The sequence below is a fragment of the Hyperoodon ampullatus genome (assembly GCF_949752795.1).
Source record: "Hyperoodon ampullatus genome assembly, chromosome: 15".
Lineage (NCBI taxonomy): Eukaryota > Metazoa > Chordata > Mammalia > Artiodactyla > Ziphiidae > Hyperoodon > Hyperoodon ampullatus.
In genome coordinates this window covers 43,350,546-43,366,787 of record NC_136928.1, presented here as the reverse complement: position 1 = coordinate 43,366,787, position 16,242 = coordinate 43,350,546, and the positions used below count along the sequence as shown (strand labels likewise).

The following is a 16,242-nucleotide window of genomic DNA, read 5'->3' as shown; positions in this document are numbered from 1 at the left end:
GTTAGAGAAATGCAAATTAAAAGTGCAATGAGGTATTACCTCACACCGGCCAGAATGGCCATCATCAAAAAATCTACAAACAATAAATCCTGGAGAGAGTGTGGAGAAAAGGAAACCCTCTTGCACTGGTGGGAATGTAAATTGATACAGCCACTATGGAGAACAGTATGGAGGTTCCATAAAAAACTAAAAATAAGGGCTTCCCTGGTGGCGCAGTGGTTGAGAGTCCGCCTGCCAGTGCAGGGGACATGGGTTCGTGCTCCAGTCCGGGAGGATCCCACATGCCGTGGAGCAGCTGGGCCCGTGAGCCATGGCCCCTGAGCCTGTGCATCTGGAGCCTGTGCTCCACAACGGGAGAGGCCACAACAGTGAGAGGCCCGCGTACTGCAAAAAAAAAAAAAAAAACTAAACTAAAAATAGAACTACCATATGACCCAGCAATCCCACTACTGGGCATATACCCTGAGAAAACCGTAATTCAAAAAGAGTCATGTACCACAATGTTCATTGCAGCACTATTTACAAAGCCAGGACATGGAAGCAACCTCAGTGTCCATCAACAGTTGAATGAATAAAGAAGATGTGGCACATATATACAATGGAATATTACTCAGCCATAAAAGGAAATGAAATTGAGTTATTTATAGTGAGGTGGATGGACCTAGGGTCTGTCATACAGAGTGAAGTAAGTCAAAGAGAAAAAAAACAAATACCATATGCTAACACATATATATGAAATCTAAAAAAAAAAAAAATCTCATGAAGAACCTAGGGGCAGGACAGGCATAAAGACTCAGACGTAGAGAGTGGTCTTAAGGACACAGGGAGGGAGGGGGAAGGGTAAGCTGGGATGAAGTTAGAGAGTGCCATGGACATATATACACTACCAAATGTAAAATAGGTAGCTAGTGGGAAGCAGCCACATAGCACAGGGAGATCAGCTCGGTGCTTTGTGACCAGCTAGAGGGTTGGGATAGGGAGGGTGGGAGGGAGACGCAAGAGGGAGGAGAGGTGGTGATATATGTATACGTATAGCTGATTCACTTTTTTGTACAGCAGAAACTAATAGAACAGTATAAAGCAATTATACTCCAATAAAGATGTTAAAAAAAAATGTGGGCTGTGACTCAGTGGGTCTGGGATGACGTTACTGCTGCTGGCCTGTGGCCCATATGTTGAATAGCAAGAGTGGAGACAACTGTTATTTTTATAGTGGTTAATAAGGTAGATTTTCCTCATCCTGAGTGAGAGAGCGTCACTTCCATGTCCATATCACAAGTTCTTAAAATGCAAACAAAAACCACTGATAAATTCTTTTGATGTTCTGCTCTGTAAGAACAAGGACAAACTTGACTCTGAGCACTCTGCTCAATTCTGACATATATTAAAATAGTTATATTGCTGTGTCTATAGATGATCAAGTAGAAATGACCAGAAGAATGGGGAGATGATGTGAAAGGTAAAGCCTGTTGTAATAAATGGAAATTTGGTAAAATGTTTCAGAAACTTAACAGACTTTTAGCTTCTTGCCCTGTTACTATGAACATGAAGAAAAGTTTCAGCAACTCTTAGCAAAAGAGCTATGAAATTTTAGAACTTTCACTGTCTTGTATGTTGAAGACCATTTTTCTTGGCTTCGCTAATTATGAAACAGCTCTTGAAACAATTAAAAGGCCAGTATTGGTCCTCATTCATAAAAACAGCTGCGTTAGTAACCTAATTTCTCTTTACACTGGATATTATGTCAACATTATACTCTTGTAACACATTTTCTGTGGAAAAGCATCTGTAAGTTGTGAAACCACATCAGATGTGGAAAGCATCTTCAAATAATGCTTAACAAGCTGACACAAGTGTAATTTATGCTTCCATTTACGCTCAGATGGTGCCTGCTTGAGCTCATTGGGATGCATTTCTGTCACCATTGTACCTATAGAAGTGTTTGTGTTCCTAGCCCGCATATCTTTACTTGTTTTGGGAAGGAATTTATATGAAACACCTCCACCATTGTCTTTATAATGATTAGCTGTCACAGGAAGAAATTTATGATTTTTATATTTGCTTTAGCCAAGGAATTCCTGAATTTTTTTTACAGCCTGTCATTAGTTTAATTGTGGCAAAGGAGCACTTGAACTAGTTTGCTTTACTGGTATCATGAATTTTTAGTCTAGCTAAAATGGCTGTTACAAATGGCTACTTGTTCTGTTGCCAGGATAGAGAACAAGAGATTTGTTTTTTGTTTTGTTTTTGCTTTGTTTTGTATTTTTATCATTAAGATCCAGCTATAATGACTGTTTAGAACGATTGCAGCATTGAGTATTATCTGCCTTAATCAACAGGCTGGAATCTTCAGCATGTATGCTTGCGAAGAAGGCTTTGCCACTGGTGGACGAGATGGGTGTATACGATTATGGGATACTGATTTCAAACCAATAACCAAAATTGATCTCAGGGAGACAGAACAAGGATACAAAGGTAACACATGTATTAATACTTACCCATAGATCTTAATGCGTTAAATACAGTGTGAAAGTCTGTTTCTATATTTGTTTCTCTTACCCCATCTTATACCATGAAGGATTTAAGGTAGTTTACATAAATGTAATGGACACAAGATTAAAAGTATGTTGAATGTAAGTGGATACCCCTTTTCCCTAATTTGCACAAAGGTATCTATATGTACAAGCAGTGGTCCTGCTGCAAAGATAAACAACATAATAATAAAACTACTGAGTGTAACCTGAGAGATGGGACTTTCAGTTGTAAAACTGGGAAGTTCTGGGTAAGTTAGTGACCCTAAATGTAACTGCATGCAGTCTCTGAAAATAAATAAATAAATAAATAAATAATAGGAAAAACAAGAGAAATTATTTTTTAAAAAATAGCTTTAGTGGAGTAGCTACCATAGTAGTAGGAGTTAAGAGCCCGGGCTCAGAGTTGGGGAGCCTGGGTTCAAATCCAAGTTTTACCTGTGATAGATTGGAGACCTTGGTCAAATTTCTTAACATCTCTGGGCCTCAGTTTCCTCATCTGTAAAATGGGGGTAATACCAGCACCAACCTCATAGAGTTATATGAGGATTAAATACACTTGCAAAGTGCTTAAAGTAAGTCATGGTGCATGGTCAGCACTCAGTAAATGTTGGCTGCTGTTACAATATGTTAAATATGTGTACCAGAGAATACAAAGAAGTTTATATACATCTTTTTAAATTCTCATGATAGACTTATTATCTCATTTTTCATATAGAGAATTTGGCACTGAGAGAGATTAAAGTGAAAAATGTAAATAGGAAAGATAAGACGAAGTAAGTCACAAGTGATGTTAGTCCACTGAGCACATGTGGGGAGTTCTGTTCACGTGAGAATTTAGTGTCTACTTCATTGCATGGACAGTCAAGGCCCTCGAGTTGTCTGCCAGAGAACATGGGCCAATGTAACTTTATCCAGAAAAATACTTCAGGCAGATATAAGCAAGTAAGCGCCCATAAAAGCAATGTTAAAAATGCTAGTAAAGTAGCCAAAAATGTTTGACCTTGAACCGTGAAACTTCTTGGTGTATCCCTCAAAGTAAACTGGAAGCAAAACATATACTTAGATAACTCATGAGTTAACTTACTAGATGGGATTATTGACCATAAACTGGCTAGATGTTGGGGAGCATCAACCAGAAATAATGATTCCTTTTTGGCAGTCACTTTATCCAGCTCATCCCAAAATTTTATCACACAATCAAGGTATAAATTTTAAAGTGTGAGGATCAGGGCAGAAGCCATATTTACCCTGCTCTACTTTTCTACCTGATACCCAGTCCCTGACTTCAGGCTCTCAAAGGAGAGTTCAGGAGCCGGTTTAGAACAAGCATCTATATAGCCAGGGATTTGTATTGATTGTACAAAGCCAACCCCATGGTCAACTCCTATCCCCAGAGTCAAGGGAAGATGGTCAGGGACACGTTCTGTTTTCTGTCAGTCTCAATTGATTCCCACACACGCTTGCTTGCCAAGATCAAAGAGGATATAGGTGGTGCACAGTGGACAGAAGGACCTTAAGCAAGCCTGCATCTCATAGGTGTGGCCTGTAGCACCTGGGCTTATAGATATCAGGGGAGGGATTAGCATGTATTTTTAGATGGATGGCCAGTGGGACAATAGCCTATATTTCAGGAGGAGTAGTGAACTATGCTTTGAAAGGACTGGATAGACCATGCTGCTGTTCAGGAGCCGTGAGAATGGGTGCCATTTTCTTGCCACCTTCTTCATTTTTGCAATCTCAGCTCACTACCAATACTCTTGCTTACTTCATGTTTTACTTTAAATGGATGTGAATGCATCTCTATCTTCTTTTTTTAAACTTCTCCTCATAAGCAATAATATCTGTGAAATTATGGCTTTAATATACTGTTTATTTATATATATATATATTTTTTACTTGTTAAGGTAAGTTCTAGCCATTGGATTAAAAATTTTTGTCCATGTAGCATCTTCACCATCAGTGGCACCTTTGCCTATCACACTTTTGGCAACACTGTAACAGAAGTCTACTATGTACTATCAAACTTCCAAAGAATTGCCAGCATTTTTTCCAGCCCTTAGTGGAAAACAGGATAAATGTCTAGAGTCAAACGAATGAAAGGCTCGTGGTTGAAGTGTTGGTAACAACTCCAAATCTGGCTCACTCTTCACCCTCAACTCAGCTAGTTCTCGAGCCTGTGTGGACAGGGCCTTGCAGGGGGAACCTGCCACTATCCTGAACCACCCTCAGGGACTTTCTCTTGCCCTCAGCCGGGCCTTGGCGCCATCATCACACTGAAGCAGGGCCGGGGGGCCGTTGAGTTGAGAAGCCAAGTCTCAGAACAGGCCCTCCATGATGTTCTCTGAGACCAGCTGCCAGGGCCACCCTGTGACAGGAGTGTATCTAGGGCACCTGAAGGTGGGAGTGAAGCCAGAGTGAGCTAGGAGACCCAGCACAAGTATAAGGATTAAAATATGTAGGATTGCAGGTGAGGATTAAAAGTAGTTGAAATGTATACAGTTTTCTGTTCCAGCTCCCTCTTCAACCAGCCAATACCATACATGCCCTTGCTCTTCGGAACATTTGCAGAGTGTAGGTTAGAGGGGAGTGAAGGAAAGACTGTGGGGAGAGGCTGAAACAGGAGGAAGAAGGCAGAATGGACAGGACTTCGGGTGTACTTTGACCCACCCCATCCTGCCCTGCACACCACCACCCCACCCCCGCCGCCGCCATTCCCCCCAAAAGGAGTCTTGACTTTTCCTCCACCTTCAGGCTCTGCCTCAAAATGGAAACAAAGTGCCGTTTGAAAGGAGCAGATTCAAGCAAAGCACTGTTAGAACTAGTTGCCAACCAGGGTTCTTGGCCTCCTTAATCAGTGGAAATTGATAAGAGGCCAGTCAGGAAATTCAGGCAAGGCTTTATTGGGGCTCCTGCTGCAGCACAGAGGGAGCGAAAACAAGTAACACGTTCCCTTGCTCCCTCCCTGAGTGGGGGTAAACTGCTTCTTTATATGGGGTGAGGGTAGGGGTGGGTCCAGGGGTCCGGCCGGAGGGGTGGCTTAGGCAGGCAGTCTGCCCACCCCCTTGGTGGTGCTGTGTGCAGGGGGCATGCGCAGTACCCTGCTTTTCCTCTGGGCTGGTCAGAAGTGGCAGTTGGGTTTTTGGTCTTTTTGTATCTTGTTCATAATTTAGCCCAACTGTGCACGCACACAGTTATTTTTAGTTCCTTATAGTTTCTTTGTATTTTGTTGCTGGAGGAGACGTTTGTCCAGGTGCAAGCACTGCAGCAAAGGGTCCCAGGTTTCAGGTCCAAGCCTGTCTTACTACTTTGCTCTCAATTTGGACATGAAGCTACATGTATGGATGGTTTTATTCTAGTAAAAATTTCTTGATATGAATGAGCCTTCTTTGATATTTTTGCTGTTTGTATAGCAATGACTCTTGAATTCATTTCTGTGGAAATATAGTGACTTCTCATATTACTCAAACAACTATTTAAATAAATTTAGCAAGAGAATTAATTATGGCCATGTCCCACTTCCCATGACATAGTACCAATATTCTGTAGTCCTTCAATTTATAAACTTACTAGTAAAAATTCAGAAACTGCTACTTACGTTTGGTAATCTGAGTCAAAAATCTCTACTGGCCTTCCTATAGACTTCCAGAAGATCTACAAAATGAATCTGGCCATTTCCAAGTTGTTTTATGTAAATATTCATAAGATTTACCTAGATTTGCATCTTCTGATAACTATTAATTGCTAAAAACAAGAAAGAGAACAGTTTTTAGATGAACTAAGATTAACACTAAGCTCAGGAAAAAAAAACCCGAAATGATATTACAGCTTTATTATAAAATGATGGTATTAATCAGTTCTCCTACATCTTTATAGTCAAACTTGAGCTAATGAAGACTTTGACTTCTACTGAAAACAATTAACCCTTCTTTAAATTGAGGGTGAACCAGCTTGGAGATAGGTCATTGTCATATCAACAAGAATCTGTGCAGCCAGAGCTGATTCTCAGGGCTCCTTGTCCTCTCCCCAAGTCTTAGTCAAAGAAAATGGACTTCATAAGCCATATATCGTTAATATACGATATTTGTTTTTGTCTTTCTGACTTACTTCACTCTGTATGACAGTCTCTAGATCCATCCACATCTCAACAAGTGACTCAATTTCATTCCCTTTTATGGCTGAGTAATATTCCATTGTATATATGTACCACATCTTCTTTATCCATTTGTCTATCGATGGGCATTTAGGTTGCTTCCATGACCTGGCTATTGTAAATAGTGCTGCAGTGAACATGGGGATGCATGTGTCTTTTTGAATTATGGTTTTCTCAGGATATATGCCCAGTAGTGGGATGGTTGTTTCATATGGTAGTTCTATTTTTAGTTTTTTAAGGAACCTCCATACTGTTCTCCATAGTGGCTGTATCAATTTACATTCCTACCAACAGTGCAAGAGGGTTCCCTTTTCTCCACACCCTCTCCAGCATTTGTCATTTGTAGATATTCTGATGATGCCCATTCTAACTGGTGAGAGGTGATACCTCATTGTAGTTTTGATTTACATTTCTCTAATAATTAGTGATGTTGAGCAGCTTTTCATGTGCTTCGTGGCCATCTGTATGTCTTCATTGGAGAAATGTCTATTTAGGTCTTCTGCGCATTTTTGGATTGGGTTGTTTGTTTTCTTAATATTGAGCTGCATGAGCTGTTTATATATTTTGGAGATTAATCCTTTGTCCGTGGATTGTTTGCAAATATTTTCTCCCATTCTGAGGGTTGTCTTTTCGTCTTGTTTATGGTTTCCTTTGCTGTGCAAAAGCTTTGCAGTTTCATTAGGTCCCATTTGTTTATTTTTGGTTTTATTTCCATTACTCTAGAAGGTGGATCAAAAAACTTCCTGCCGTGATTTATGTCAAAGAATGTTTTTCCTATGTTTTCCTCTAAGGGTTTTTTTTGTTTTTGTTTTTGTTTTGCGGTATGTGGGCCTCTCACTGTTGCAGCCTCTCCCGCTGCGGGGCACAGGCTCTGGACGCGCAGGCTCAACGGCCATGGCTCACAGGCCCAGCTGCTCCACGGCATGTGGGATCCTCCCAGACCGGGGCACGAACCCGTGTCCCCTGCATCGGCAGGCGGACTCTCAACCACTGCGCCACCAGGGAAGCCCCTCCTCTAAGAGTTTTATAGTGTCTGGTCTTACATTTAGGTCTCTAATCCATTTTGAGTTTATTTTTGTGTACGGTGTTAGGGAGTGTTCTAATTTCATTCTTTTACATGTAGCTGTCCAGTTTTCCCAGCACCACTTATTTAAGAGGCTGTCTTTTCTCCATTGTATATCTTTGCCTCCTTTGTCATAGATTAGTTGACCGTAGGTGCGTGGGTTTATCTGTGGGCTTTCTATCTTGTTCCATTGATGTATGTTTCTGTTTTTGTGCCAGTACCATATTGTCTTGATTACTGTAGCTTTGTAGTATAGTCTGAAGTCAGGGAGTCTGATTCCTCCAGCTCCGTTTTTTTCCCTCAAGACTGCTTTGGCTATTCGGGGTCTTTTGTGTCTCCATACAAATTTTAAGATGATTTGTTCTAGTTCCATAAAAAATGCCATTGGTAAGTTGATAAGGATTGCATTGAATCTGTAGATTGCTTTGGGTAGTATAGTCATTTTCACAGTATTGATTCTTCCAATCCAAGAAGTTGGTGTATCTCTCCATCTGTTGGTATCATCTTTAATTTCTTTCATCAGTGTCTTATAGTTTTCTGCATACAGGTCTTTTGTCTCCCTAGGTAGGTTTATTCCTAGGTATTTTTTTGTTGTTATTGCAATGGTAAATGGGAGTGTTTCCTTAATGTCTCTTTCAGATTTTTCATCATTAGTGTATAGGAATGCAAGAGATTTCTGTGCATTAATTTTGTATCCTGCAACTTTACCAAATTCATTGATTAGTTCTAGTAGTTTTCTGGTGGCATTTTTAGGATTCTCTATGTATAGTATCATGTCATCTGCAAACAGTGACAGTTTTACTTCTTCTTTTCCAATTGTATTCCTTTTATTTCTTTTTCTTCTCTGATTGCTGTGGCTAGCAGTTCCAAAACTATGTTGATTAATAGTGGTGAGATTGAGCATCCTTGTCTCGTTCCTGATCTTAGAGGAAATGCTTTCAGTTTTTCACCATTGAGAATGATGTTTGCTGTGGGTTTGTCGTATATGCCCTTTATTATGTTGAGGTAGTTTCCCTCTATGCCCACTTTCTGGAGACGTTTTATCATAAATGGGTGTTGAATTTTGTCAAAAGCTTTTTCTGCATCTATTGAGATGATGATATGGTTTTTCTCCTTCAACTTGTTAATATGGTGTATCACATTGATTGATTTGCATATATTGAAGAATCCTTGTATCCTTGGGATAAATCCCACTTGATCGTGGTGTATGATCCTTTTAATGTATTGTTGGTTTCTGTTTGCTAGTATTTTGTTGAGGATTTTTGCATCTATATTCATCAGTGATATTGGTCTGCAATTTTCTTTTTTTGTAGTATCTTTGTCTGGTTTTGGTATCAGGGTGATGGTGGCCTCATAGAATGAATTTGGTAGTGTTCCTTCCTCTGCAATTTTTTGGAAGAGTTTGAGAAGGATGGGTGTTAGCTCTTCTCTAAATGTTTAATGGAATTCACCTGTGAGGCCATCTGGTCCTGGACTTTTGTTTGTTGGCAGATTTTTAATCACAGTTTCAATTTCATTACTTGTGATTGGTGTGTTCATATTTTCTCTTTCTTTGTGGTTCAGTCTTGGAAGATTATACCTTTTTAAGAATTTGTTCATTTCTTCCAGGTTTTCCATTTTATTGGCATAGAGTTGCTTGTAGTAGTCTCTTAGGATGCTTTGTATTTCTGCGGTGTCTGTTGTAACTTCTCCTTTTTCATTTCTAATTTTATTGATTTGAGTCCTCTCCCTCTTTTTCTTGATGAGTCTGGCTAATGGTTTATCAATTTTGTTTATCTTCTCAAAGAACCAGCTTTTAGTTTTATTGATCTTTGCTATTGTTTTCTTTGTTTCTATTTCATTTATTTCTGCTCTGATCTTTATGATTTCTTTACTTCTGCTAACTTTGGATTTTGTTTGTTCTTTCCCTAGAGCCTTTAGGTGTCAGGTTAGATTGTTTATTTGACATTTTTCTTGTTTCTTGAGGTAGGCTTGTATAGCTATAAACTTCCCTCTTAGAACTGCTTTTGCTGCATCCCATAGGTTTTGGATCATCGTGTTTTCATTGTCATTTGTCTCTAGGTATTTTTTGATTTCCTCTTTGAATTCTTCAGTGATCTCTTGGTTATTTAGTAACATATTGTTTAGCCTCCATGTGTTTGTGTTTTTTACGTTTTTTCCCTGTAATTCATTTCTAATCTTATAGCGTTGTGGTCAGAAAATAGGCTTGATATGATTTCAGTTTTCTTAAATTTACTGAGGCTTGATTTGTGACCCAAGATGTGATCTGTCCTGGAGAATGTTCCATGCGCACTTGAGAAGAAAGTGTAATCTGCTGTTTTTGGATGGAATGTCCCATAAATATCAATTAAATCTATCTGGTCTGTTGTGTCATTTAAACCTTCTGTTTCCTTAATTATTTTCATTTTGGATGGTCTGTCCATTCATGTAAGTGAGGTGTTAAATTCCCCACTATTATTGTGTTACTGTCGATTTCCTCTTTTATAGCTGTTAGCAGTTGCCTTATGTGTTGAGGTGCCCCTCTGTTGGCTGCATATATATTTATAATTGTTATATCTTCTTTTTGGATTGATCCCTTGATCATTATGTAGTGTCCTTCCTTGTCTGTTGTAACATTCTTTATTTTAAAGTCTATTTTATCTGATATGAGTATAGCTACTCCAGCTTTCTTTTGACTTCCATTTGCATGGAATATCTTTTTCCATCCCCTCGCTCTCAGTCAGTATATGTCCCTAGGTCTGAAATGGGTCTCTTGTAGACAGCATATAGATGGGTCTTGTTTTTGTATCCATTCATCAAGCCTGTGTCTTTTGGTTAGAGCATTTAATCCATTCACGTTTAAGGTAATCATCGATATGTATGTTCGTATGACCATTTTCTTAAGTGTTTTGGGTTTGTTTTTGTAGGTCCTTTTTTTCTCTTGTGTTTCCCACTTAGAGAAGTTCCTTTAGCATTTGTTGTAGAGCTGGTTTGGTGGTGCTGAATTCTCTTCGCTTTTGCTTGTCTGTAAAGCTTTTGATTTCTCCATCAAATCTGAATGAGATCCTTGCCGGTTAGGGTAATCTTAGTTGTAGGTTCTTCCCTTTCATCACTTTAAGTATCTCATGCCACTCCCTTCTGGCTTGTAGAGTTTCTACTGAGAAATCAGCTGTTAACCTTATGGGAGTTCCCTTGTATGTTATTTTTTGTTTTTCCCTTGCTGCTTTCAATAATTTTTCTTTGTCTTTAATTTTTGCCAATTTGATTACTATGTGTCGCAGTGTGTTTCTCCTTGGGTTTATCCTGTATGGGACTGGCCACGCTTCCTGGACTTGGGTGGCTATTTACTTTCCCATGTTAGGGAAGTTTTCGACTATAATCTCTTCACATATTTTCTCTGGTCCTTTCTCTCTCTCTTCGCCTTCTGGGACCCCTATAATGCGAATGTTGTTGCATTTAATGTTGTCCCAGAGGTCTCTTAGGCTGTCTTCATTTCTTTTCATTCTTTTTTCTTTATTCTCTTCTGCAGCAGTGAATTCCACCATTCTGTCTTCCAGGTCACTTATCCGTTCTTCTGCCTCAGTTATTTTGCTATTGATTCCTTCTAGTGTAGTTTTCATTTCAGTTATTGTATTGTTCATCTCTGTTTGTTTGTTCTTTAATTCTTCTAGGTCTTTGTTAAACATTTCTTGCATCTTCTCGATCTTTTCCTCCATTCATTTTCCGAGGTCCTGGATCATCTTCACTATCATTATTCTGAATTCTTTTTCTGGAAGGTTTCCTATCTCCACTTCATTTAATTGTTTTTCTGGGGTTTTATCTTGTTGCTTCATCTGGTATATAGCCCTCTGCCTTTTCATCTTGTCTGTTTTTCTGTGAATGTGGTTTTTGTTCCACAGGCTGCAGGATTGTAGTTCTTCTTGCTTCTGCTGTCTGCCTTCTGGTGGATGAGGCTATCTAAGAGGCTTGATGGGAGGGACTGGTGGTGGTTAGAGCTGACTGTTGCTCTGGTGTGCAGAGCTCAGTTAAACTTTAATCCACTTGACTGTTGATGGGTGGGCCTGGGTTCCCTCCCTGTTGGTTGTTTGGGCTGAGGCAGCCCAACACTGGAGCCTACCTGGGCTCTTTGGTGGGGCTAATGACAGACTCTGGGAGGGCTCACGCCAAGGAGTACTTCCCAGAACTTCTGCTGCCAGTGTCCTTGTCCCCACGGTGAAACAGAGCCACCCCCCGCCTCTGCAGGAGACCCTCCAACACTAGCAGGTAGGTCTGGTTCAGTCTCCTGTGGGGTCACTGCTCCTTTTCCTGGGTCCCAATGTGCACACTACTTTGTGTGTGCCCTCCAAGAGTGGAGTCTCTGTTTCCCCCAGTCCTGTCGAAGTCCTGCAGTCAAATCCCACTAGCCTTCAAAATCTGATTCTCTAGGAATTCCTCCTCCTGTTGCTGGACCCCCAGGTTGGGAAGCCTGACGTGGGGCTCAGAACCTCCTCTCCAGTGGGTGGACTTCTGTGGTATAACTGTTCGCCAGTCTATGAGTCACCCACCCACCAGTTATGGCATTTGATTTTACTGTGGTTGCGCCCCTCCTACCATCTCATTGTGGCTTCTCCTTTGTCTTTGGATGTGGGGTATCTTTTTTGGTGAGTTCCAGTGTCTTCCTGTCGATGATTGTCCAGCAGCTTGTTGTGATTCTGGTGTTCAAGCAAGAGGGAGTGAGAGCACGTCCTTCTACTCTGCCATCTTGTTTTTGACTCCCTTTGCCCATTTTTAAATAAGGTTATTTGTTATTTTGTTGCCAAGCTGTATATGTTCTTTATATATCTTAGATATTAACCCCATTATCAGATATATGATTTGCAAATATTTTCTCCCATTGCATAGGTTGCCTTCTCTGTTGATTATGTCCTATGACGCATAAAAGTTTTTAATTTCGATGTAATCCAATATATCTATTTTTCTCTGTTTTTACCTATGCTTTTGGTGTCATAGCAAGAAATTATTGCCAAGTGCAATACAATTTCATGAAGATCTCTCAAGATTTCTTATAAGTGTTTTATGGTTTGGGCTCTTATATTTAGGTCTTTGATCCATTTTTGAGGTAATTTTTTGCACATGGTGTTAGGTAAGGGTGCAACTTCTTTTTTTCCAAAATATTTTTTATAACTAATTTGGCAGCAAAACATGACTTACACTTATTATGAAGCTGTTTATTGTCTTCATATGTGTGAATATTCATACCCTTCACTGCAGAAATATTTGATTTCAAGGAGCTGCCCCAGACTCCACTGGATCTATTACATGAGTTCAAAATCCAAAATTTTCAAAATTCCAAAATGCGCCTACCACCAAAAATTTTAGATATATGGGATGGTGGACCTCCAGTACATTTTTCAGTGAATATCCAGTTCTGGAATTTTCAAGCTGGGAGAGACAAAAAGTTCCACATGATGTCATCACGTGGAACTCTATCACCTTATGGATGAATAGAATGAAGCTCAGGGCCATTGTAGGATTCGAGCTGTAACTCAAGTCGCACATCAAACTCAACAAAAGTGCATCTTGAGTCCGATCATTTTTAAAACAAATTTATGATCTAGGTAAAATAATGAAGCTTAAGTGACTTAACAGTGGCAGCAAAAAAAGCCAAAAATAATTCTTAAAGCAAGGCAATCAAAATGAATTACATCTATGGTAATAAAATACTTTGAGCTAATGGTTGTAAATGATTATGTCTAGAGGAGTACAGTAATTAGTCACACAGTATAAGATGCATTATTCATTTACTTATCCATTCAGTAAGCATTTATTAAGCATCTACTAAGTGTCAGAAGCGTGCCTAGGAACTAGACAGGCTCTTCTAAAAAGTGTGCTTCACGCGTTTTATTGGAGTTTTTTGTGTGTTTATTTTAACTCCCAACACATATTTATTGAATTGTTGCTATGTCTAATGAACTGTAGACTCTGAATCTGGAGATATCTTGCATTAGGTCAAGCAGCATTCCCTCAGTGTTGAGCAAGAGAAGGAGGCTGAAGTCTCGAGGATACAAGATGCCTCTTCTTAGCCTTCTCACCATCTCTACTGCCCCCTCACTGGTCTGAACCACCATCTTGTGCACGGGCTACTGCAGTTGCTTTATAACTTGTGTCCCTGCTTCAGCCATTATTCTCAGAATAGCAGCTGGAGGGAGTTGTTGGAAATTTACATGAGCCAGGTCACATTTCCTCAGAGCCCCGCCATGATTCCCATTTTCCGAAGAAAAAGAGTACACATCCTTAGGATGGCCTACCAGCCCCTTCCCCCTCAGGCCTCCCGCCCTCTGCTCTACCCTCTGCCCAGGCTGCTCCCTCTGCCTGCATCACTCTCCCCAGGAATCTGCATGATTACTACCCCTCTCCTTTGCTTAAATGAAGCTGCCCTGATGACCTTATTCAAAATTGCAACCCACTCTGCCTCCACCATCCTGGCACTCCTGATCCTCTCTTCACAGATCTTCTTTTCACCTTGTAACAAACAGTATAACTTACCTGTTTGTGATGCTTATGGATGTTGTCTATTTCTACAAGGGCAGGAGCCTCTTTGTTCACTGATGCCTCCCAAGCAAGCACTTAGAATGGTGCCTGGCACACGCAGGCACCCTGGAAATGGACGAATGATGAAGAGTGCATCGTGTGACTGGAGTGCACAGTGAGAAGTGAAAGGCTTCAGAGGGAGGAACAGATAATTTCTGTGTTCAAGCTTGGCCCCCACGGACCAGCAGTAGGAGGTCATAGAAAGGCTTAAGGGGGTGAGTGTCATGGTCAGGGCTCCACCTGCTCCAGAGCGGAGAGTGGACTAGAGTGGGGCAGGATTAGAGGTTGGAGCGCAGGTGACTCTTCCCCACTACCCATTCTTCTTATTACCATTTTTCTCCCTCAGAGAACATTGAGGATCATTCTGTCCAGTGGTTCTCAAACAGGGGCTTTTTTTTTTTTTTTTTTTTTTGCGGTACGTGGGCCTCTCACTGTTGTGGCCTCTCCCATTGCGGAGCACAGGCTCCGGACGTGCAGGCTCAGCGGCCATGGCTCACGGGCCCAGCCGCTCCGCGGCATGTGGGATTTTCCCGGACCGGTGCACGAACCCGTGTCCCCTGCACCGGCAGGTGGACTCTCAACCACTGTGCCACCAGGGAAGCCCAAACAGGGGCGTTTTTATCTTCTGGAAGATATTTGCCATTGTATGGAGACATTTTTGATTATCAACTGGAAGGGTGCTACTGGCATTCCTGAGGCCAGGGACGCTGCTAAACATCCTAAAATTACATATTGCAATGTTAGACACCTCGACTAAGAATTATCCAGCCCCTAATGTTAACAGTGCTGCAGTTGAGAAACCCTGGTATAGAAGGTTCACAGGACCAACTCTCAAATCTGAAAGCAGCCTTGTTGACGATAGAAACAAAGCGAGTATCTTCTGTGGTTCTCCTGGTCCCTTGAGTGCTTCATCGCTCACCTCCACTCCCATCGCATCCATCACCTCTCTCCCTGTCTGCTCACCTTTGTCCTTTACGGCCTCCTGCGTCTCTGGTGTTCTGAGCAAGTGGAAGCTCTGCAGAGGAACGTGCAGGGGCTGCGGATGGTGAGGTGTGCCACCAGAGGAGCGTCGGCTGTTGTTTGTCCAGGCTTGGTGTGGGACGTGGTGTCAGAGAAGCAGAGGCTGACTGTCTGGTTTGTTCTGGTAATAATTCCCCTGTAAACACTCTGACCGAGCTGGCCTCCTACAAAGACCAGCCTGGGTGTTCCTTCCCTGGGGTGAAGGCAGCGGGCTTGGCAGTGTGTTTCTGTCCTCTGGGGTCCCGTTAGGCTGTGTGGATCCTTCAGTATTCCTGAGGCTATGGGATTTGGGATCCTGTGGAGTGGATTTTGTAGACAGTAATCTGCTGGAAGTTCTCAGGCAGAGAGCCCTTGTAAACAGGAGCAGCAGGCCGTGGGCACTTCGTGCTGCAGACTCGTGGTGCTTTGTGCTAGGCGCTCTGCGTGCAGGATCCCGTATTTCCTGCAGCAGCTCTGGGGGTCCCCAGGCATGGCTGGCTCCCAGGGCATGAGCTCTGCCTACTTGCAGGAGGGCCCTACGCTTGGTTTAGGGCTTGCTGTCATCATCTTGAAATTCTTAATCAGTTTTAAACAAGGGGACCTCATATTTCCATTTTGTACTGGGCTCTGTGTATCATAAAGCCAGTCCTGTTCCCCAGTTATTGGTGCTCACGAATCCCTGGGGAGATACACGCCTTCCCTCCCTTTTGTTTCCCTTAGGTTCCAAACTCTGCCTTCCACATTACCCTAGGCCGCCAGAGCCCCTGGCCCACCTCCAGACTCCTTAGGCACCTCAGCCACCCCCTGCTGGGGGGGCGCCCTGCAGTTTTCCCACACCCCCTCCCAACACTCCCTCTTCCCTCTGAGTGAAATCTCTCTCCCTCTTGTCCTTTTATTACCTTTTACCTGGGGCGCCGCTTAGTACTGCACCTTTAATAAGATTAGGT

General features: G+C 41.7%; 1 protein-coding gene across 3 annotated transcripts in view; it reads left to right on the top strand.

Moving 5' to 3' along the window:
- EML6 (EMAP like 6) overlaps window positions 1–16,242 on the top strand; it is a gene marked incomplete at its 5' end in the record, with an annotated part of 331,290 nt that overhangs the window by 174,610 nt on the left and 140,438 nt on the right. For all 3 annotated transcript variants that reach the window (XM_079720647.1, XM_079720646.1, XM_079720645.1), the window contains one exon: window positions 2,340–2,475. In XM_079720647.1, the coding sequence (XP_079576773.1) occupies window positions 2,340–2,475 (136 nt within the window). The remainder of the gene's footprint in view (window positions 1–2,339; window positions 2,476–16,242) is intronic.